At 46.0% G+C, this 22,984-nt stretch overlaps 3 protein-coding genes across 9 annotated transcripts in view; 2 read left to right on the forward strand and 1 right to left on the reverse strand.

The window, feature by feature from the left end:
- The first annotated feature begins 627 nt into the window (after window positions 1-627).
- Window positions 628-9,676, forward strand: THUMPD2 (THUMP domain 2 tRNA and snRNA guanosine methyltransferase). Of its 2 annotated transcripts, none has more exons than XM_027453474.3 (10): window positions 628-783; window positions 1,125-1,257; window positions 2,424-2,839; window positions 4,040-4,117; window positions 4,607-4,659; window positions 4,962-5,049; window positions 5,586-5,657; window positions 5,981-6,095; window positions 7,177-7,294; window positions 8,836-9,676. In XM_027453474.3, exons 1-10 carry the CDS (start codon window positions 691-693, stop codon window positions 9,149-9,151), a joined length of 1,482 nt encoding a protein of 493 aa, XP_027309275.1. In that variant the 5' UTR covers window positions 628-690; the 3' UTR covers window positions 9,152-9,676. The 2 variants fall into 2 exon arrangements, with proteins under 2 accessions (XP_027309275.1, XP_021127861.2); XM_021272186.4 differs by lacking the exon at window positions 628-783 and adding an exon at window positions 854-1,005.
- Window positions 9,677-9,693: 17 nt separating this feature from the next.
- TMEM178A (transmembrane protein 178A) lies at window positions 9,694-14,864 on the reverse strand. The gene is given in 3 exon segments (XM_072035344.1): window positions 9,694-12,374; window positions 12,377-12,513; window positions 13,775-14,864. Coding segments are annotated over 3 exon segments (357 nt in total). The 5' UTR covers window positions 13,894-14,864; the 3' UTR covers window positions 9,694-12,273.
- Window positions 14,865-16,026: 1,162 nt separating this feature from the next.
- MAP4K3 (mitogen-activated protein kinase kinase kinase kinase 3) overlaps window positions 16,027-22,984 on the forward strand; it is a 79,429-nt gene continuing 72,471 nt past the window's right edge. For 4 of the 6 annotated variants that reach the window (XM_027453465.3, XM_027453466.3, XM_027453467.3 and 1 more), the window contains exon 1: window positions 16,035-16,269. In XM_027453465.3, the coding sequence (XP_027309266.2) occupies window positions 16,159-16,269 (111 nt within the window). In that variant the 5' untranslated portion in view covers window positions 16,035-16,158. Of the gene's footprint in view, window positions 16,270-22,984 lie in introns of all 6 variants that reach the window. The other 2 variants (XM_027453468.3, XM_072035341.1) reach the window with 1 other exon arrangement.

A 22,984-nucleotide genomic window follows, 5' to 3' on the forward strand; every position in this document is an offset into this window, starting at 1 on the left:
AGCATTTTAAACTTTTAGTGGCATTTTAAACACTGGTAGCATGAAGTCTGTTCCTGCTGATCCTGCTCATTTCTACAGCAATATTTGGGTGGCTTCGGTGCTTTTGGACTGCAGAGATGTGGGGTCATAGTGCAACGTGTAACGTTGTTGGTGCTGGGCCTGAACTGACATCTTGCTGTTTTTTCCTGAGCTGTGGGTGTGGAGTCACCCACAATTTTCTTCCTAAATGGTGTGGGTGTAGCTATTACCTGCAGGAGGAGGAATTCTGCTGTAATTCTCCCACTTATCAGTTTGGGCTGAAGACCTCATGCGGTCTTCTGCTGAAGTACATGGAGCAATAGCTGCACTGGAACATTTGATCATCTCACATTTGATCATTTTGTGTTTGATCATCTCACATTTGGTGATCTCACTGAGGCAAGAATTAAAAAGGAGACGATGCTCCAGTGCTGTGCCCTGGTGGCACGGGGGTCACACCAGCTTCCAAGAACCCGGCGGTTATGATCACGTTGGCACGAAAAACCGCTCCACTCGCTGTGACGCGTCAACAGCGCCGGAATAGAAACTTGAACCAAATCCGCTTTTTTTTTTTTTTAGTACTTCTTCTTCCCTCCCCGGGCTCGTGCTGCCGGCCCTTCAGCCGGCCCCCTGGGCGGGGGCGGCCCGAAATGGCGGCGGGGGCGGGCCAAGATGGCGGCGGGCGGGCGGTTCTTCTGCACGGCGGGACGCGGCCTCGAGCCCTTCCTGGCCCGGGAGCTGCGAGCGCGGCTCGGAGCCACCGAGGTGAGAAGCGGTTCTCGTTCGTCTGCGAGTCCGTGTTGTTTTATATGTCGTGCGGTAAAATTAAATATTTCGCGCTGTGTGCGTCAAGGAGATGCTAAGGAGTAAAATCATGACAGGACACCAGGGAGGCGTCGGCTCGTAGGGGCATTAAAAAGCTTTATTTCACGAAATCGCGCTCTGAGGGCAGGGCTGACCGACATCTCCGTCCCCTCGCCACCCCCGGTGAGCTGTGCCTTGCCCGGCTCTTCCCGGTGCGAAGGCGAGGCAGGGCACGCGGTGGTGCTGTTGAGCTGCTGGAGTGCTCACAGAAAATATTTATTTTTTTTCCCTTTTCCCTTAAGGTGGACTATGTTGCGGGGAAAGTCTTCTTCACCGCTGACGCGGAGCCGAGCGAACTGAAGAAAATCAAGTCTGGAGAGAGGCTGTTTTTGCTGATCAAGAAGCATGGCCCACTGCCCGTGTCAGGGCATAAAGGTACTGTGCTAACTTCTTCCCCTTGTAAAATTCATATTTGATTTCATCACCTGTAGCTCTAACTGAGAAGAATCAACTCTGAAGTTGTGGTTTCTGTTTTTCTTTTTGTTGTTTTTTTACCCAACTATGCTTTTAAATATGTTTTTCTGTGCTGAAAACAAGTTAAAAACGTTTTAAATTCATCTTACCAGCTGACATTCTGCTGGCATAGTGCATATGTATATGCGTATAACACCACTCCCACACCAAAAAAATTAACAAAACTGAAGTCTGATTCTGGACCCCTTGCATGTATTTTGACAGTGAGTTATTATATTATTTTTTTTAGGTGACGTGGTTTTATACTATTCTGCATCACCTATCTGTTCAGTATGCAGATTTCTTGTGAATTTCACATACTTGCATCATGTTCTCTATCAGTGTTGAAATAAGAATTTTGAGTAAGATGGATTGGTACTTGTATGGGGGTAGGATTTTATTTGAAAGATTACAAGAGGCCTTGGACTCTAAGTATCAAATTTAGTTATGATTATGAAATTTAAAACGAGAAATAGAAATACTTAAATATTTTTCCTTGACCAGAGTCAAGACTTTTTTATATGAATTGGCCTCTGTATTTTCCCGCTTCTCTTGTCATAGCTAAGTCAACAGGACAACCTACAGGTAGGTGTAAGTTCAGGTGTGCATCAGAGGCTTTGTAGGATTGAAGGCAGAGTAATTAATAAAAAAATAAACTTGTGACTTTAATTCTGAGCTGAATCAAAGTGATTCATATTCATGTCTGCCAATCCTGGAAAGTGTCCTGGATCTCTAATACTGGACCAAGTGTTTTCCTGCACCAAGAGGAGGACGATATGGTAGGCTGGTGCTCCATCCCTGGGAGTGACTCTGAGGTAGTCTGGTTTTCTAGAGCTGCTGAACTTCTGCAGAATTCAAGCCCTGCAGAAGTTATTCTTGGTTCTGCAAAGCTTGTAATGTGTGGGTCTTCAACCGATAGGGTTTGTGGGTGTTGAGAGCTTGGCTGTGCCTGTGATGGATGCTGCTGCAGTTCCTGGATTCACACGTTACTGAGATCTAAACCAAGTCTCTGACAGATGTTCTCGTTCTGTGGGAACATCAAATGCTGAGATTGAACTACTTAACCTGAAACTAGCGTTTTCTTCCAGGGAAAATGCTGCATGAAATCAAAAGTCTTGTCATTGAGGAACCAAAAGATTGGCTGGATGTTATCGCTGCTTGGAAAAACCTCCGTGGTTGTGAGGGGAAAAAAGATGGTGTATCTCAGGAAAACCCATCACCTTGCAAGAGAAAATCAGAAGAAGAGATGGATGTTGTAACTAAAAGGCAAAAAACAGAGCAAGTAAGAGAGATTGTGTCTGAGGAATGTCAAGCAGGAGCTGAAGAGAACGGTGTGGTACCAGACAGGAAGAGCGATGAGGAAGGCCAACCTGAAACCGAGGCTTCTTTAGAAGACTCTTCCAAAAGCAGTGGAGAGAAACCTGTTGAGAATGAGAAGCACAGCTTCAGCTTCCGAGTTTCTTGTCGCTGTAGTGGAGCAATTGCCAAAATACTTACTTCACAGGTATGCTAACGCATCTGTGTTTTCAAAGAAATTAGTGAAAGTGAAAGGAGGTGTGTGGTTTATTTGTAATTTAATTTGTGTCTTGTATGTTTTGGAATAGCAAACTAGTCTAAATTTTTTCTGTATTATCAAAAAAAACATTGAAGAAAATTATGAAACCTGCATTTACATTAAGCAAGTGGAAATACAAGCGCTGTTATTAATTTCAAGGCATGATTACCCTGAACAGTTTTTCAAATCAATGTCTTTTAATAAGAATATAATAATAAGAGTGGTTGAGAGTCTGAAGAGCAAGCTGTGAGTAGCTTGCAGCTACTTGAAGGGCTGTAGCAAGGACAGTGGAGCCACACTCCTCTCAGTTGAGGCAGACAGTGTAACGAGGGGCAAGAGCCAGAATCTGCAGCTTGGAAGGACGCTCTTTTGGTACCATGAAGAACTTCCCAGAAGGGTGGTGCAGCCCTGGGACACATCCTGGAGGGTGAATCTTGGTCCTTGCGGTGTCAGCACTCAGTGTTGAAAAGCCCCAACCATTCTGAGAGAGGTGGTGTAGAGATCTCTAGAGGCCCCTTCTATCCAATGCTGTTCTCATCTGCATTGTATTTTCACCATGAAGAAATGGGAAGAAATGTGTAGCTGCAGTTTATTTAGGTTTCTAAGTTGAAAATAACAAGAGTTAGATTTTTATTTTTTTTTTTCCTCTCTACTAAAGCTGGTATCTTGAGAAGATTGGGCACGTGAGCCTGCCAACACCAGTGTTGGTTTAAATTGGTGCTGTGCATTTGAATTCTTATGCTGAAGGTACAACTTCCAGAGGTGATAAAACATTAAAGCTGAGAGAGTTGCAGTTACGCATTGACAGGTTTTCCTTTGGGTGATCTAATTTACAGCCATCAGAAATACTTAGCATGCGATACATAGTTATAAAATGACTACAGCTGTTTGTTTTACCTTGGGTAGGACTTGAACTTCAGCCTCCCACACTCCAGGTGAGCAATAGTCATGTTATCCTGAGGTGTGTTTGCCATGTTTCTATCACTCTGTCCTGGTTCACCTCTTCTGGTCTTTGTATTAGTTGTTCTCTAGCAATAAAGAAAGAGTCTTTCCCCAGGTACTTACAAGGGTTGTGTAATCAAGGATGTGATCTGTAGTTTTCTTAATTCTTTTATTTTTACTGCCTCTGTGTGGTCTTTCCCTTCACAGGAGATCGGAAGAGCAATTGGCATAGCGCTCATGAAGCAGTTTAGATGGCGAGCTGATCTGCGGAACCCCGACCTAGAGGTAGTGGCACCTGTCTGCCAGGTGGCCTGTTGTTACTTCCAGAATTATCCCAAATTTTATTTATTTATTTATTTATATGTGTCTGCCTTCCACGTAAAACACTCCTTAATGGCACTACTTTTTCTAGAAAAAAAAAAAAAAAAACAAACTGAGTGCAAGTATACAGTGAACAATCTTCTGCTTAGAGTAAATGGTTTTATAGTTAAAAATATCAAGAAAATGCTTCCTGGAGAAGTTTAAGTGCTTGTGGATGGATCCCCAACTGACAAATCCCTTTCTAGTTTAAATCTTAAATCATCTTTAAACTGGCATTCAGATTATCAAGTGTGATTTCTTCCAAATAATCATCAATCTGTAGAGCGTATATTTTTGTTCTTAAATCATATGATCAGAAGTTCACAAAAATATCTTCTCTGTCTGGTTTAAATGAGTTTAAGCTATCGTCATCTCAAGTTGAGAGATTTTAATGTTATTTTTTCCCTCTTTCAGATCTTTGTACATCTTAACGACATTCACTCAGCCGTGGGGATTCCTCTTTTCAGGTAGGCATTCTCATCACCAGGTCTGTTTTGGCAGTACCTGAACAGGCACAATTTCCAAATAGTCTTGCTCTCCACTGTATTTATCTTCTGGATTAATATTCACTGGACTGTTGCATTCGTCTTGTGGTCTGTCTGAAGTTAACCTGAGCACATATTCCAGACTTTGCAGTGAGTGGCTAAAAGCAGGCTGTGGTTTCTGATTATTTACAGATCTGGGAAGTTCAGTTCTTTTGGTATTTTATATTACATAGGGTTTTCTATGTTGTTGTACCATTATCTTACATTATTTTTGCTGTCTACAGTCTTCCATTGGCAAACAGAGAGTATATCAAAACAGCAGGACTGCGGTCAACGATTGCGTGGGCCATGGCATCTCTGGCTGAAATCAGTGTAAGTGAATGTTCATGGCAAAGGTGGAGAGTCCTGAGTGAGTCCTTTGAAGCAGTGTGGTGATTTTAATTCTTCATGCTTTAATCCACATGGACAGAGCTGGAAATTTTTGTGTGGTTAGAGTGCGCTGTCACCTGGTGTTCAACCATGTATCTTCTTTAGTCCAAGGGCCTTCTAAGGATAGTTATTACTTTTTGTACAGATATACAGTAAAATTGCAGGGGTTTTGTCACTGTCCAGATGTTGAAGCTTGTTTGGGGTTGTAAAAACAGAAGCCAGTGCGATGTTTTCCACAGGTTAATTTGATACCAGGATCTGTCTGCAGTCTAATAAAGCCATTTATGCTTTTTTGTGATATTGTCATACTTCTTTAATATATCATCTCCAAGTTTGGCCTGATACCAAAGTGAGTGACTGTTTTTACCTGCACTAAATTCAATGGGTCTGTGCAGGTGATCAGTCTGTGACTGAGTATGCTTTGTGTTGAGGGAGGAGTCTATCTTATTTGAGATGCAGTAACCCCTTTCTTTTTGTAGGCGGGTGACTTTGTGCTAGATCCCATGTGTGGGCTGGGAACAATTCTGCTGGAAGCTGCCACAGAGTGGCCCGTAAGTATCGCAGTCGTAACAGGTAGGAGCTTGCCAAGATTTCTTGTAGTTGTGCCAAGAAAAAAAATAAATCTGTGCCACAGTTATAATAATGTCCATTAACGGAATGCTGGAACCAAAGTGACTAGAACATGAAAGGAGTGAAGATAGCATGAAATTTCCCATTGCTCTGTTGTCTTAATCTATGTATTGCTCAGTGTAATAGCAGTAGATCTTAAAGCAAGTGGCTTGTCTTAAAAGAGCTGTGCAACGAGGCAATTTTGTGAAGGTTTTATTAAATTAATACATGTGTTTAACTATTTTTTTTCTTTTTCTCTGACCAGGAAGCCTGCTACTGGGGCACAGATATAAGTGATTCACAATTAGAGGGTGCAGGTGTGAATATTAAGACTGCAGGTTTGGTGGATAAGATTGAGTTACTTAAAGCTTCTGTGAAAGGTAAGTGTGTAAGCTTTCAAGGTGAGGCATGTTCGAAGTCTTCTGTGGTTATATGGGTAGCGTAGGTACTCTTGAGGTGGTCTGTAATAGAGCTAACTCTATATAAATAGCTGGCTGGTGACCGAGTAATTTTGTTCTCTCTCCTTCTGAACTTTGGCAAGAATAAGCTCGGCATAAGACAATGAAAACAACAATTTTCAGGCTTGGGCAGTAACTCTGTCTTAATGTTAAATTTGCAACCACAAAATGGTCCAAGAAGCATCTCCAGCCAGTTCGGGTAAGGCTGGCACAGAATCACAGCAGGGTTTAGGTTGGGAAGGACTGCTGGAGGTCTTCGGTTTTGTTAATCTGCTTGGAGCAGGGCTAACCCCGAAGTGGGGTTCAGGTGGCTCACCTTATCCAGTCAAGTTCTGAGCATCCTGAGGGATGAAAACCCCGCGACCTTTTCCTTTCACGTGCTGGTTTTACTCGGGCCAAGCCTGCCTGGTGCGTGGCTGATCTTCACCACCACCAGGGTGCACTGCTGTGCCGTGGTCAAAACACAAAATACTCCCAGGATGCAGCAACGTTGCGGAAATACTTCAAAGACACGAGTTCCAACGGAATCCAAGTGATTCTGGCTGAAAGTTAAGTAGATTCTTGGGGAAAAAGAGGGGGTGGAGGGGAATTTAACATGTGGCTCCTTGCCATTAATGTGTGTTGGTTTGAACATCTGTGCTAAGCAAAATGCTTGCGAGCTCAGCTCTTCGGTTGCGTTTTGCTTGTAAAGGTTTGCTTGTGCTGAGAAGCAGCAGTTTGGAACCGTGTGGTGCCCTGCTAGGAGATTATTGCTTTTGGGATAAGCACAACACCAGTAACAGGGAACATCGCAAGCTGAACTATGCTCTTGAGGGTTTGTCTGTACCCAGTCTGCGTTGGGTTGGTAGCTTTGTGGTGGTGTTGGTGAGGATAAACAGAGGAGGAGCTGTGAATCTGGGTGTGCAACCTGTGAAAGAGCTGGCAGGCAGTTTGGTAAGGTGAAGGATGCAGTGGCTGCTGTTGGATTTTCAGATAGATGTCAAGACCTCCCTTTGTTCCGCAGCGTTGCCGTTGCCTGCAGAAAGCTTTGACGCCGTGGTTTCGGATATTCCATTCGGGAAGAAGTTCAAGATCACGAAAGACGTCCGATTCCTGCCAGATAGTCTCCAGGAGATGGAGAGGTACGCGCAGCCTTTGATGTGAACGTAACGATGGTTTGTGATCTCGAGCGTTCAGTCAGCTCCAGGTTTGCTTTATTTGAAACACTCTCCAGCTCTGTAATCTGATGCTGTGCAGGCTGTAAAGTCTGAGTCCTTCACTCGTCGGTTAGTGGCTGTTGTGACTTGTCTCGCGAGCTGATGGGAGTGCAAGCCAGCAAGGAATGAGCTTGTTGGCTGAACCACACTCAGAAATATTCTTCCCACAGCACGCTGGTGAGAGAAAGAAGAAAGAGAAGAGGGTAACCTAGCCAAACTGAAGGCGTAGATAGGCAAATAAAGCAATAATCCTTCCTCAGTTGAGGTCTGCGTAAAATCACAGGCTTTCATTTTGGGTGCACAACCAAGCTTTTACCAGCCTGCCTTGGCAGGAGGGATCTCGGATGGGAAAATGGTGAAAGGCATTTTCCTTTCTGGCGGTGTCCTGCAATAATCCAGCTAGCCACCTGGTCATCTTTTAGATGTCTCCTTTCATATCTCACTCTGTCATTTTGTGGCGGAGTGAAACCAAGCTAATAGCAGGCTGCCTCTAACGGGTGCTTCAAACTATCCGTCTCCTTATTTAATTCCTTTGCTGAAAACAAACCCTTTCTGCAGGACCGGACTTCAGTGGGTGTTGATCACACTCAGGGCAGGAACGTGGCGAGGAGATGGTGAAGGAGGTTACATAGCTCCCCAGAATGGCAGGGTAATCTTATGCTGAGCATCCCTCCTCTTGGCTTTGTTTGACATTCTTATTTTCTGGTCTCATTTATTCTGTTGGGTCGTCCTAAGCAAAATATCTCCTTGGGAAGGTGGAGGTGAGGCAGGGATCATTATCACGAGAGACCCACCAGTAAGGCCATTCGATGCACTTGCTGTGAGCACAGCCAGGATAGTCTTTTTTTTTCCCCTCTCAAAGCCAAGTGTAGCATTTCCTCCTGTGCTAAGAAAAACCGAGTTACACACAATGGTGAACTTTCCTTGGTTTCCTGTGTTTGAGAGATTTCAAGGGTCAGTGCAGCGTGGAAAGGATGGACCTTTTAAAGATTTCAAAGGGAAAGGCCAGCGTCAGAATTGCCTTACCAATGTGAAAAGCTCTCTTTTGCTGTGATGGGAAGCTGTTCCTTTGCGTGCTGGTGGAGGCTCAGGGCTTGCTCCTCATTGTAAGGCTCAAAAATGGGTTTTGAAGCTGGTTGTGCCCCTAGTTCCTTGGTACAACACGAACAGCAAAAAATCTGAGTCCATCCTCACTGCTCAACAGATGGAGAACTCGTGAGGTCAGAAATGTTTGGAAGTCAATAAAGGGCCCATTTTTCCCAATCAGCAAGAGGTACAAAGATGGGGAATTTAAATTCCCTTTGGGAATGTAGCTTACTGAGTTGAGCCATTACATTTAACATGCTCAGGTGTGATACTGCGTGCAGTTGGCACCTGAAGTATCGCTGTTGTCGAGTTGTGCACAGATAAATGAATCCAGGCAGGACAAACACCTAACCTTTATTTTTTTTTCCTGCGATTGCCAGAGTACTTCGTGTTGGAGGGACCGTTGTGTTGCTCTTGAGTCAGGATCTCCATAAGCGCATGGACAGCATTACCAAGAGTGGTGAAAACCAATCTCCTAACACCAGTTCTGATGGTGCAGGGGAAACGACCGCTGTGGAGACCTCGAGTAGTGACGGGAATTCTTCCTCCGTGGTGAAAGGTGTCGAAGAAGCCTTTCTCAGCAGCAGACAGCCACGTTTTGGGTCGCTGGTGCTGGATGGCATCTATGAAGTTAGCCTTGGCAAGACGGTTGCTTTCATATACAAATATAGGAAGGTCTCTGCTGCTGGGAATTAGTCACTTAGGTGCGCTGCCTAAGGTGTACCTGAGTGCTGATATGCTTGAAAGCAGCGTGGCAGTGAACTGGTGGAACCCTGCTGATCCAAACCCTGTGCCATTTGTTGGCTCACCTCACTTCGTGTGAACTACGCTGTTGCTTTTCTCTTCAGTTTTTAGGAGAGGTGGAAGACACCAGCTTGAGCTTCAAATGTTTTTAACATAAAATAGTGTCGCGAGGAAGAGTCCTCAAATCCTTGCTTAGGCAAAGCCTCCTAATATCATGAGGAGTTTATTCAGGAGAAAAAGACTTGACTTGCCGTACTGCAAATATTACATGTAATATTCCATGTAAATGGTTTTTCACCTTCAGCAATGTTTTCCAGAAGCACTTGTGAACAAGTCTCCAACTCTTCTTGAGGACCTGATGGAGGGCTTTCCTATGTCTCTTGCAGTCTTGTATCACTTTAAAGGTAGTTTGTGATCAATCTGAAATGTCGCTATTTGGATATTTTTTGAGTGCACAATAAATTATTTTTGTATTAATTCCTTGTGGAGTTAGCATGTGTCAATCGGGTGAGCTTTAGCTTTTTAGTGTGAAGACTTCTTTCTGTAAAAACAGTGCTTTTCTTTGCTTGCTAGTGCTGCTTGAAGGGCACAGTGTGGCAGAAGGAAAAACTTGCAGAGTGAACAATTAGAGTTGACTTCTGTCTGCGGAGAATCATATGGAAAAATTTTCCTGAAAGGGGGAGGTCTTAATTCTTTCAGTCTATGCTAAAGGTATTTTGGGGGTGATAGTCTAATTCAAAGCTTTCCCAGGGTTGCTGAGCTGACAGTGAAGTATTTCTGTAGAGAATTATTGTAAATTGCTTTCAGATGGTATTTTGGACGAGCACTTGCAACTTGGCAAGCTGGGATGGACTCATGCATTGTGTTCCTCTGCTGTGAGGAGTATGGAGATGCAATCAGAAGTGTCTGTCTGGGTTTTCTGTGTTTTTTTTCTTCTTCTTCTGCTACATTGGCTGGGAAAGGGAAGAAACCTGACTTTTCATGGTTAATTGCACTTCAGGAGAGTAAATCTCACTGCTGTTGAGAGCTGCTTGTGCAGCTCATGTCTTGTCTCGGCTCAAACCTCCCAGCCTGGCTGAATGCATGGGGTTATGTTACCCATAATGAGTTCTGCTCATCTCCTCCTCGAACACTGTGAGGTTCTGCTTCCCAAGTTGGCTGTGGCCCCTCTGGGTGGAGGTTCTGCCTTCTACCATGACAGCCACCCCCAGTTCAGCATCACTCATAGATATTTGTGCTCTTCACCCAAGGTGGAAACAAACTTTTTTTTGTTAAACCTTCTCGGTGCTATATTAGATGCATAAACCATTTTGAGAGTGTATTTCTGCACTCTGCTTATGACAAAACAAACATGCAAGCAGGTAAGATCTGGCTCTAGCAGAACCTGCCAGTGTTTGCTGAGAAACTGCTTTGTGCTCAGCGGCATGGCCAGGTACAGACAGAGACATGGGCAAGACGAGCTCCAAAGCTGTGCTTAGTGCTGACGCTGGTTTGTCTTGTCATTGCTTCCTGGCATCTGGATTGCTCTCAGACCAATTTACTGACTTGGTCGGGTGTTAGTCTCCTTTATATGGCTCCGTTTCTTCTCCTAATTTCCACTGACTGTTTCTGTTACCATCTAATTGATGGTTCTTGCATTAAGCTGATGCTTCTCTGTTCCACCACTCTTCTCTTTCATCTCCCCTTCTTGCCTCTCCCACCTCTTTGCTCTTCAAGCAACCTTTCCTTCTCTCACTTTTCCTTTCTTCTCTTCCAAACCCTGTGCTTACAATACCCACCCCTATCACTGCTTTTTGTTTTCATCTTGTACTACCAACCTGACTGCTTCTCTGAATGCTCAGCTCCTTCAGCAGCATCTGCTCAGTTCCTGACAGCCTGTGCCCCCTGCGAGGCAGCCCGAGGGACCTTCTGGGTTTCCAGCCAGCTCTTTCCTGTGCCCAGCAGGTGTGAAACACCTTTTCAGCAACAAATGCGTGAATGCTGTGTATCCAGGACAACTCTGGCTCTTAGGTGGTGGCAGAGAGATAGCAGTTTGGGATGAGTTGTGACAGATGCATCAACGTAGCACCGAAGTCCCTTAATTATGAGGACTCACACTGTCAGCTTGAACGATGCCTGACAGATTAGCGTGGTGATCTCATCAGGTAACTTGCATGTCACTTCTCCTCAGCACTGAAGAACACAAGGCTGCTCCTCTTCTAGCACCCACTGCCTCTCTGTTGCTGCGAGAGGCTTCTTTGCCCAGACAGAGAGGTTTTTGGGTGCTCTGACTTGGTGTAAGCACCAGGCTGTAACCCTTCTGGTTTATGAACTCTCTCTGCTTTGCAAGAGTGACCATTTCCAAGCCATGAAACCGCAGTTGCTGCAAATGATTTTGACAGTGGAGGATATTTTACTAGATGTAGCTTGACAAAGAGCCTAACACCTCAGAAGCAGGGACAGGGATGGTTTAATCCTCCTCACAGTGTGGCTTGGGGGCTCAGGATGGAAACCTTGTTTTTTACAAATTACACGGGACCTTCACGTACAAAGGTTACACAAGCACACGCTGGTTTAAAAGAAAAAGGCGTGTTTGGGCATTCAGAAGAGAAGGGGCGCACCAAAGCCTACCTTGAAAATCAAATGCAAAAGGTATGGAATTATATCATTACACATGATGCCCTGGGGAAAGAAGTGTAATCCTGTCTAGGATTCATTTGGCAACAGTGGCTTTTCTTTGATTCCTTTATGAACAGACCCTTTAAAAATTAGAAATAGCCCTAAATTCTTACAGCAGCTTTCTTACCCCTTTAGCCTGCTGCTGCAGACATCGTGCTCCTCACAGATGCAGCGTGTTGAGCTGAAGCATCTGATTCTGTGCCATCTCTGTCCTCTGAGAGCTGTCTCCTTTTCAAATCTCTGCTGGGCAGCGTGGGACAACAGCTTGCTGAACCGGTAAAACGCGATGGTCGGATTTTGAAGAATCAGGCTTTTGTGCTTGGAATCTGGAATTTCGTTTTCCCTTCGCTTTCTTTTAGTAAGTCCTGGGGATGTTTTTCAGCCATCGCTTGATGGTGTTGGCAGCGGGCGAGCAGTCACACAGAGGATTCTCTGGTGGACTTCAGCTGCATCATCTTGCTCCTGCTAATGAAAGGGTGAGCTGTGCAAAGACACCTGCCTGCTGCTATAAATCCTGACTGCACCAGGCCCAGAATACAGAGCAGCTGTATCCATGTTCTGTGTCATCAGGAAGGCTGTAGATGAACTGGGGGGAGTAGTTCAGGTCATGTGCAGTGCTGGCTGCATAAGGGCACAGAGATACGGTGCGAAATATGCTTGCAAATGAAATAATGGTATTGGTGCTTTGGGACGTAGCATAGCGTGAATAACTAAATAAATGTTAAGCCTTACTAATCAAATAACTTGCACCCAGCTTTGTTGGTATAAGTTATCTCGGGTAGCACACAGGTTATAATTACTGTTATTCACGGAGTTCCATTGTGTTACCCAATGACGCAAGACTAAGCCGTAGCTCTGTGGCTGTGAGTTATAATCGGTTAACTTCTTGGTTTCTACTTTTAAGACTGAAGGAGTCTCCTGTGTGACTTCAGTCAAGCCCGCCCTTGCAAACCAGGCACAGTAGCCAAAGCTTCCACCTGTGATCAAACCTGATCCAAGGGGCAAAATCAGATCGAGCAAGCTGGAGCTGTGATGTGGAATCCCCTCTGCAGGAGCGGAGCCTGCTGCATGCCTCAGGGGAGCCAGGATTTTTTTTATTTTTTTTTGCATGTGCTGCACGTAATCTGATCTGGAGGTTATAGAGCAGGTAATCTACCTTTGTGGGTGGCCCTCGGCAGCCTCCCACAGTGTAACTCGGCACAGAACCACTGAGGCTAAGTCAGTCCCCAGCTGTCTGCAGGCACCCGTCTCCCTGCCTCGGGTTTCTCTTGGGTCACTCTTCATTAGGCATTTTTCATTAGGCTATGTTTTTCATTAGGCAGCTAAGTTAGCCATGCACAATGAGCCTTTCCTCAGGCCTGCGCTTTCCAAACTCAAAAAAAAAAAAAAAGTATGCTGTGCATTACAGCTACTGATATCAAAGTATTTCCTTCGGCATGAGAGAAAGCATTGTGCATAGCATTGTGAGTTAGGATGGTTAAAACTTGCATTGGTTTCTTGTTGGGGGATTTTACCTTTTCTTCTTTAAACAACCTTTAACTTTACAACTAAGATTTTTTGTGTAAGTGTTCCCCTTTCCTATTTCAGCATTAAGTATTCAGTACAACACCGAGGACTGCAAGCTGCAGACTGTTCTGCTCTGGAGAAGAGAGATCATTTCATACAAAAAGGGGGGGGAATGGTTGTTTTACCCCCATGGTCCTGTCCTGCTGCTGCATGAGGCCTAAAACACATTTCAGTTTTGTTCTTTTTTTTTTAATTACTGGTTATTCCACTTGTACAAGTCAATGACTCGCTTCACGCAAGGCACAATAACTGGAGATGAGAAGGAAAGGCGTGTTCCACTTACTGGCGTTGCATGGTGCCTACCCAAGGGAAACCTGATGAAGTCTTCACCTGTAATTAGCTCGCAAGAACGCAGCATTACCACTACCTGTCATCAGGAACAGACAACCTGTGATGTGCTGGGTGAGGCTTTTCTCCCAAAAGAAGCTGACTGTGGCCACAATGCACCTGCAGAGAACAGCTGCAGTCATGCCCAGGAAACTTCTTAAGTCTGTTGCCACCAAAACTGAGAAATAAAATGTGGTTGTTACTGTGGATGTGCCTTCCCTCACAGGAAAAAGGGGAGGGATGCTTAGAAAACAGCACGAGCACAGCTGGCCTGTGCCCAGCAGACCCACAGTAGGAGGTAACCCCAGACCTACAAGCACCTGTAAATAGAAAGTGATCTCGCCATGATCAAACCAGTGAAGCTGGTGGTTTTGTAGCTGTGCTGTGAACTTCCCAGTATTACACGAGTCATTTAATCATACGGCTTTGGCCATGTAAGATTCAGGATGTGGGTGCAGCAGGGATTTATGCAGACACACCGTGATACACTTTGTTCTCTGTTTCCTCCTAGAGTTAAATTTAAAGTAAATTGGACAGACAGAAATGCTCCAGTTTCTAAACGCCTGGGAGTTTCCATTCAGACAGGTTCTGCCATAATTGTTTAGCGTGTAGCTTCTGACGTCAGCTCCTGAAACATCTGCTGCTGGATGTCCTCCAGAGACACCAGAAAGCACGTTTCCAACCCAAGGTCCACAGACTCTTGCAGAAGCTAGGGGAAAGGCAACCAGCTTCCATTCAACAAGCTTAAAAACATTTGTGTGTGTCCCATAAGTAGAAATGAGGATGAGCACTGCTGATGGTGGGTCCCCGCTGGGACCCTGCCTCCTCAGTGTCTCATTTCTGCCTTTTTCATGAGAAATGGAGAGCGCGGGCTGTGCTGATCACTTACAGAGCAGATGCCATTTCTTCTGCTGGATCATCTTCGTCAGGTTGATGAGGATGTTATATAAGTGTTTTGGCTGGGAGAAGTGGTACTCGATGGAGCTGCATTTCTGAGTGATGCCTGCCAGAGAGGAAGGTGGAGGTGTTCCCAAACCAGGCACCTAAATAGCACTGGTCCCCCTGCTACTGGTGCTCACCCTTGCCGTACACCTTTGTCCTTCCCATCCCTTTGACACATAGAATCATAGAATCATAGAATATCCTGAGTTGGAAGGGACCCTTAAGGATCATCAAGTCCAACTCTTGACACCGCACAGGTCTACCCAAGTTCAGACCATGTGACTAAGTGCACAGTCCAATATCTTCTTAAATTCAGTCAGGCTCGGTGCAGTGACCACTTCCCTGGGGAGCCTGTTCCAGTGTGCAACCACTCTCTCTGTGAAGAACCCCCTCCTGATGTCCAGCCTAAACTTCCCCTGCCTCAGCTTAACTCCATTCCCGCGGGTCCTGTCGCTGGTGTTAATGGAGAAAAGGTCTCCTGCCTCTCGACACCCCCTTACGAGGAAGTTGTAGACTGAAGACATGAAGACATGAAGGCTTTAGACATGAAGACATTGTAGACATGAAGGCTTCGGATCCAAGTGGTGGATGGATGGATGGGCTGTGAGCACACCCAGCCCCAGTCATTTATCTTCTGTGGCTGCGGGGAGGGCTGGTGACCCCTGGGGGCACCACAGTGATTCGAGTGGGAAATTTCTTAATGTAAGAGCTGTTTCTGTGCCTCCTGGTGTGTGTGAGCTTGGCTGAAGCTGGTGGGCACTGAAGGAGGTTCTCCTCTTCCCTCTAAGAGTATGTCCAGAGAGGGGTTAGGGAGCTGGTGAAGGGCCTGGAGCACAAGTCGTGTGAGGGGCAGCTGAGGGAATTGGGAGAGTTTGGTCTGGGGAAGAGGAGGCTCAGGGCAGACCTCATTGCTCTCTGCAACTGCCTGAAGGGAAGGTGTGGGGAGCTGGGGGTCGGCCTTTTCTCACAGGTAACCACTGACAGGACCAGAGGGAACAGCCTCCAGTTGCACCAGTGCTTTAGGTTGGAAACGAGGAGACATTTCTCCTCAGAAATCGACACTGGGATGGGTTGCCCAGGGAGGTGGTGGAGCCACCATCCTTGGGGGGGGCGTTCAAGGAAAGGCTGGACATGGTGCTTGGGGACATGTTTTAGTGGGTGACGGTGGTGCTAGGGGAACAGTTGGACCAGACGACTTGGGAGGGCTCCCCCTAAATCCTCTCAGGGAGCGCCCCCCTCGGTAACCCCCCCATTTCCCCAACGCATGCGCCTCATGGCGGGGCGGAGCGGGGCGGCTCGAGGCGGGGCAGGGCGCAGGCGCGGTGTGGCGGCGCGGCGCCATGTTGCCTGAGCGGGGCAGGGGGCGGCGGTGAGCGCTGCGCGCCGGGCACCTCCCTCCGCCCTCACCCCCCCCTCTCCCCCTTCCCCTTCCCCCGGTTTCCCCTCCCGGGACCCTCCCCGGCACCATGAGCGCCGGTGGCGGCGGCCGGGTGTGCGACCTGTCCCGGCGTAACCCCCAGGAGGACTTCGAGCTCATCCAGCGCATCGGCAGCGGCACCTACGGCGACGTCTACAAGGTAGCGGGGCGGGGGGTGGGGGGGGACGCCGGTAAAGTCCGTGTTAATTTTTGGGGTGGCCGTTGGTGAGCGTTGTCCTGGTGGCTGTCACCGTCCTCGTCCCCTCAGGGGGGTCCTTGAGGCAGCCCCCCCCCTCAAGTCCCTTTCACCTGGGAGACGTCTGCCCAGAAATGAGCACCTGCTGTCACGATAATCCTTTATTTTACCTCAAAATGCTGCTTGTACACCTCTAAAAGGTGAGGCTGGGCAACCTGTGGTGTCAGGGGAGGAATTGCTGAGGCTGCCTGGTGTCAGCTCCCTCCCTAACGCCGACCCCACAAACGCAGGAAAAGCAGAGCTAAACTAAATCACCCTGACATAACTTAATCTTTATTATTTTCCTCATATTCTCTGCTTTCCACTTGTCGGTGGTGCACCTTGGCTGAACCCTTGGTGGAGAGGACACGGCTCCCCGGGGTGCCGGGGCAGAGGGGAGGATCGAGGTTGGTCGCCTGTGCAATCCCTCGGCAGCCTTGCCTCAACCGGGTGCTCCCCGGGTGCCTCTGGTTTTGTCATCCCAGGTGGTTTGCTTCAGGAGACGTCTCTGCGTAGGCAGGGCTGTGACAAAAGGTTTGGAGGTGTCCCACAATTTGAGGTTCCGCTGCGTGTAGAAGCAGCACCGACCTTACCCCTGATGTGAAGTGAATGTGCCCAGCACGAAACCTTGCTTGGGTTGGGGCAGTTTTGGTTTAAGCTCGGCTTGTTTGAATACTGGAAGCTTCAGGACCTCAATCCTCTTGTTATTGTGCCCTTTGAGCACTAACTCCCTACTTTATTAATTCCTTAACTGAAAAGATTTATTGTGTTGCTCTCCCTACCTTGCCAGCTCGCTCTGAGTATTTGTGTACGATGCTGCTGTTCTAATTACCCACGTCTGCTTGCTCCGCTCTCTGGCTCTTGTTTTTCTGCAGGCTGTTGTCTCGATGCTCTCAGCTTTCTTGTGGTTTAAAGCTGGCCTGTTGACTCTGCGCTGCCTTATTGATCACATCTTTTCAGTGCTCCACATGTGACTTCGATGGATGCGAGTTAACTGTCGTCCGTGTTCACAGCTTAATTTTCAGGATGTTACCTCTAACCACAGAGCGAGCGTCTCCATTTGCAGTACCAGGATACATAGCAAACCTGGTCATTTCCCATGCAATTGACAAGGTTTTCTTGGTGATTATCGTACTTAGGTTGCTGTCACCTTCAGTTCGCTGCTCATTTGTCGTTTATAACTTGTTGGGAACACGACATACAGCTCACTTCTGCATGTGGCAGCTGAGATGGAAGGAAATATATTGGAACAACGATACGCTAGGCCAGCATTATAGTTATTTGCTTCTTGATGAAAGAGAGAGGAGTGCTTCCTAGCTTTCTGATCAGGTTCCGGGCAGCGTAGGGAAAATGGGATGTGCTTTTCTCCTGGGTGAATTACCGCATGTTTCGTTTTGAGGCAAGGTGTTGCCCAAGGTGCCTTCAAAGAGGAGCGTGAAATTAGCCTGAAAATAATAATGCGAGCTGGTTGCTGGTAATGTCACAAAGAGGAAGTAATGCAGCCGTATGTGTCATCTGCATGTGAGCTTTATCCTAAATTTGTGAGGAGTTTAATGAAGCCCTTTTGATTTGCTTCATCCTATCTTCCCTAGCTGAACTTGTGGTTGATGAAATAATTGGGTGAAGCTGAGATTAGCTGTGTGAACGTGGCACTCATCGGTGGTGGGATTTCAGCAGCTCTGATCCAAGCACTGGATGTACTTTGGCAGCTTCAAACTATTCTCTGTAACTTGTGGTTTTGCCCCCTGAACAGGGAGAGAGCCTTGTAGGGAGGCATTTCTGCTGTTGGTAGGTAGGGATTATTGCCTTAGTAAGATGACAATCTTGTTATGTTGACATTCTTACTAAACGCTGACCTTTCTGTAACCTGCTTTCCTGGCAAAGTTTGGAGGAGCTGAAAGCTGAGCAGACTGGCATCTACTTCCTTGATTCTTTTTCGTTGAACTGTGCTACAGCAGTGCGTGGGCCTACGATTATCTAGGTGAAACGCGTGATCTGCTGAAAAAAATAACAAAACAGGTAGAGTATCTACTCCGAAGGGTTCCGATTTTAAGCTCAGAGTGGGTGGTGTGGAGTGAACGAAGGAAATTCAGTGGGAATGAGGATGTGTGTCGGGTTGTTACCGCCCCACTGGCAGGAGTCCCGCTGTTTGGATGGCACCTGGAAACGTGCTAGTGCACGGCAAGTAGTAGATTTTGGACTTAAAATGGTGTTTTATAGTTATCCGCCCTCCCACCCAAGTTCAGGTTTCAAAGAAGACTTGGAGAAGGTGATAGTGAGTTCATAGTAAGAAAAGTAACGGGGAGCTTCTTCTTGTGGTTAGTTCTGTATCAGATATGCATAGCCAACAATCTCTCTTCTAACCAGCACGAGTTCATTGTGGGAGATGAAGTTTTACCTGGATTCCTGAGTGATTAGTGCATTGTAGGGCCATAATCACAGGACACAATGCAGTTTTTCAGTGAGGGTCTGGAAGAGACCTAAAAAACTTTCTTTTTTTAAGTTTTCAGTTATGTTACCATGACAGACAGGTAAAACACTAACGTTACAAAGCTCTCATTAGGTGCCGAAGTAAAACATAGGACTGAAAATCTATTCTCTTGTCAACAGCTGTTTCCTGTCAGGATTGGTAAAAGAAGTCTACAGTGAAATCAAGTTAATACCTTGGAGTTGGTGCATTTGTAACATAGCACAGCTGATCTGCTAATAGAGCTTTCTTGGAGCTGAGTAGTCTTTAGTTTTGCTTATCACATTTTCACTTTTCTCGTTTTGTTTCCTATGTCTCAGTAAACTCCCTTGTCAAGTAATTTAGCTTCCTATGCAATCTGGCTTAGAGACTGGCAGCATAATTACTTTTCTGATTGCAGGTACGTGTCAGCAAAATGCTTGATTTTCATCTTCTGTTTCTGATGAATTTTTTCAGCTGAAGTGAGACCTGCAAGAAAGGGTGAAAACTTGTTCTGCTGCCATACCAGTCATTTCTGCCTGCTGTGTTTGTGTTTCCCTGTGAAGCACTGTTCCATCGCGTGGCACGGTCAGCATAATGTAAAAGAGGGTTTGGACTTTTCAGTTGTGAAAAAAGTGCTATCTGACCCTGCTCAGTTGGAGGAAATACTTCTGGTATTAAATGAGGCAGTTGCTTAATTACTGCTTTTTATTTCATCTCTGACTTAAGAAGATTTTTATGTCTTGATATGAAAATGCCAATTTAATCACCCCTTTACCCAAGCCCTCTGTAATTTATGATATGCTTTTTGGTCTACAAGTGCTGTGTGCAGTGTTAGCCATGCTAATAATTTAAATCACTGTGCTGTAATTTGCTGATTTGCTCCTACCCTAACACCTTCATGTTGGGTGGTAACTGCATTTGAAGTGTATTCCGAGGCAATTGCAGGTCCATTTCATTTGTTCATATCATTCATTTTTATCACAGCATATCTTAAAATAAACAAACAAACAAAAAAAACACAATATAAACAGCTTCATTTGCCATCTTACAGGGTAGACCTTGCCACAGTTTTTCAGCATCTTATAAAAGGAAAGGCCTTTCTTTCCCTTTTGCTGAAGCCCATATATTTATGAGGCTCGGCAAGGCTGTTTCTGCAAAGGTATCGGTTATATCGTGGCCGTGTTACTTCAGCTATTTGCGTTATTTCTGGTTTCAGTGAGCTGGCAGATGAAGACACAGAAATTTGTAGTGCTCACTCTGTTTGATGTCTCCTTTTAAACTGAGCCTGATTTTCTGCTCTCCGGTCCTTTGGCCTGGGTGTTTATAGGGAGAGAAGTCGTGTATTTACCAGCTCAGCTACTGCACGCTGAAACTCTCAGATTCTGTGAGTGTCTCTAGGAAATGCTTGAAGACTTCTTCTGCTTTCTGCTATCAACTTCATTTCAGACTCTCTGTTTTTTGAGAGCTCCTCTGTGGTGCTTGAAGGGAATATAATATGTCCACACTAGATTAACCTGAGGAGCCTTCCATTTTGCAGAGTCACACGCACAGTTCGTTTCTCTCACGTGGGTGAGTGCCCTTGCTTCTCTTGCCCGGGGTGATGCAGTAAGCTATCAATTCTTGTACGTCTCCTCTCCTGCGATATTTAAACTGTGACTTTCAGTTGTGTGCTTTGGGATGCACATTTTAGTCTTCCTTTCTTTTTACGTACCTTACAGCTGTTCAAGCTCCTTTTGACATTGCTGGGAGTGAATCTCTGTTTGGAAGGATCTCTGTTTCAGCTTTGGTAGCCTTTTGAAGCTTGTCAGGCAGGCAGAGAGGGTGGATGTCCTCCCATCCATTTTTTTTTCCTGCATTGAGTACTATTGGGTTTGCTTTCTGTGGCTGTAATTTCCTTAACCAAGGAGCGCCCTGCTTAGGGATTTTGCTTGCTTTAGTTTAGGGTCTCTTTGCTTAACAACATCCCTTTTAATCAAAGCATTGCTTTCTAAAATTGCAGCTCCGCCAGGCTTTGGTATCGTGCCTCCTACCAGGAGGTGGAATGTGGTTTATTTTTATCCTAACTCCGAGCGGTTCAGTTCGGGTTAATTACAGCTGTGACTTCGTACCATGGGCTGACCTGATGTAACAGCTTACATTTGACCAGGAGCCGGGGGATTCCCTTCCCTATTCCCAGCTCTCGTCTCCGCTCCCACGGCTTATCAGCGCCGCCTGAGCCGCTGCGATGAGCTAACCTGGCAGAAAAGCAACTGAAAAAAAAAAAATCAGGTAGACTGCTGCTGGCTGAGAGCTGAATCAGCTCCCGGGGCTGCAGCCACAGGCAGTGGGGTCGGGGAGCTGTTGGGGTGCAGTGCCCTGAAGAGTGGGGCCGACCCGGGTCCTTGGGTGCTGTGCCCGAGTCACCCCGTGGCGCAGAGGCCTGTTCACAAGCTGCTTGTCCACGTCTCGTTCAGCAATCCTCGTGGGAAGGAGTCAGAAGGAGAAGCACCCTGCTGTCGCTGTCTCAGACTGCTTTTTGGCCTAGTTTTTCTCACAGCGTTGTACGCGTTTTATTGCCAGCTTCCAGTTGAACGACAAATATAAACTTGGCAAGAGATTTACCTCTTTGGACCTTGGATTTTATGTCTATACTGCACAGGCCTCTCCTTTTTATAAGCGTTGGGGCATATATTAGGCATAGTACTACATACTAGCCTTCCTCTTCCTTTTTTTGTTCCCCTCCTTGTCTTGTCACACTGTGCACATCTTCTGCCTGGCTGCTGCCTCCTGCACAGAGCCCATCTGACGGCTGCCCTATTTCATTGCTTTTCCACTCTCTGGTCTGGAGTCCTTTCCAATTGTGAGGCATTTTGGGCATCCAATTTTTGTATAAGGCATTAAAAAAATAGGCTTCTCTAGCTTTTATTTATAGTGGGTGGCTGTTTTTGTGCAGCGTTTTGATCTGACATCCTCCTGCTGTCACAGAGACAGCAATTATCTCCTGTTTAAACAGTCAATGCTCCTTCAGCTCCACTTAATGGTTGCTTCTTCATCGTCGCTTTTTGTTTTGTTGTTTCTGTTTTATCCTCCCCAGGTACAGCAGTCTCTAGAAGAGCATCGCTCTTCCAGGCACTGCCTGGGATAAGGAGCTCTGTACGGTTTTTCCAGAGCAGATGTTGTGGAAGCGCTGTGTACAGTGAGCAGTATGACTGCATCTTGATGCCAGGCCAACAGCAGCATCTTTGCTTTGGAAAACCTGTGTAATGCGTTCACCCGGGCTTAGCTCACTTCTGGAAGCAGGCAGGTGAATTGTACACCAGTTTTGATTTCTAGATGGTCATCATTACCACAGCGTGACCTAAAATAGGGGTTGTATTTCCTGAAATCTGCGTTTGCAGGAACTAGTTGCAGGCTCCTGCTCCTGGAGATAGGGATGGGAGGAGGAGCGGCCAGCTGCTGCCACTACCTGATCATCACAAAGGCTAGGAACCCAGGCAGAAACCCAAAATGAACGTGTGTTTTCTGACAGTACGAGACTCTCTGAATTTTATTTATTTTTTTGCTGACTCAGAAATACTTGTTGAAAATTGTCCTTCAGACATCTATACCTTATTTATGCTCTAATTTCAAAACCCATAAGTAATTTACAACTTTACTGTGATTATAGTAAAAGAAGGCTTAAGGCAGTGTCCTCAGCATGCGGAGCTGTTGTGTGGTACCTACACAAGTACCCTCCAAATACAAGTTGGAGCCAGTTGCCCTTTTCGGTGTGTGTTGAGAAAAGTTCACATATATGATGGTTTTTAATCTCTCATTCAAGTGAGTTTAGGCAAGGAATGGTTTCTCAACAGGTGTTTTGAAAGGTATTTGGTGAACTCAGGTAATACCTGGCAGGGTACCTGATCTGTTGCAAGGAGCCCTTGTAGCACTGCTATCCGGACGATCACACGCTCAATATTCATAACCCAAATGGAGTCGGATACCAGCTGATAACTCATTCAGATTGTTGATTTCAATTCATATCGTCTCAGGGAAAGATTCGTGCCCTTAAGCAGCTGGTAGTCAGCCCTTTCTGAGGATGTTGGTGACAATAAATCAGGTTTTGTTCCTCCTTTCTGGTTTTCATGAGCCCAGGAGGATATTGGCTGAGAGAGCAGATGGCTCACCAAAGAGTCCCATTACTGCTGGTGATAGAGAAAGGAGGAAATCTGA

Source organism: Anas platyrhynchos, chromosome 3 (assembly GCF_047663525.1).
Source record: "Anas platyrhynchos isolate ZD024472 breed Pekin duck chromosome 3, IASCAAS_PekinDuck_T2T, whole genome shotgun sequence".
In the NCBI taxonomy this organism is placed as follows: Eukaryota; Metazoa; Chordata; class Aves; order Anseriformes; family Anatidae; genus Anas; species Anas platyrhynchos.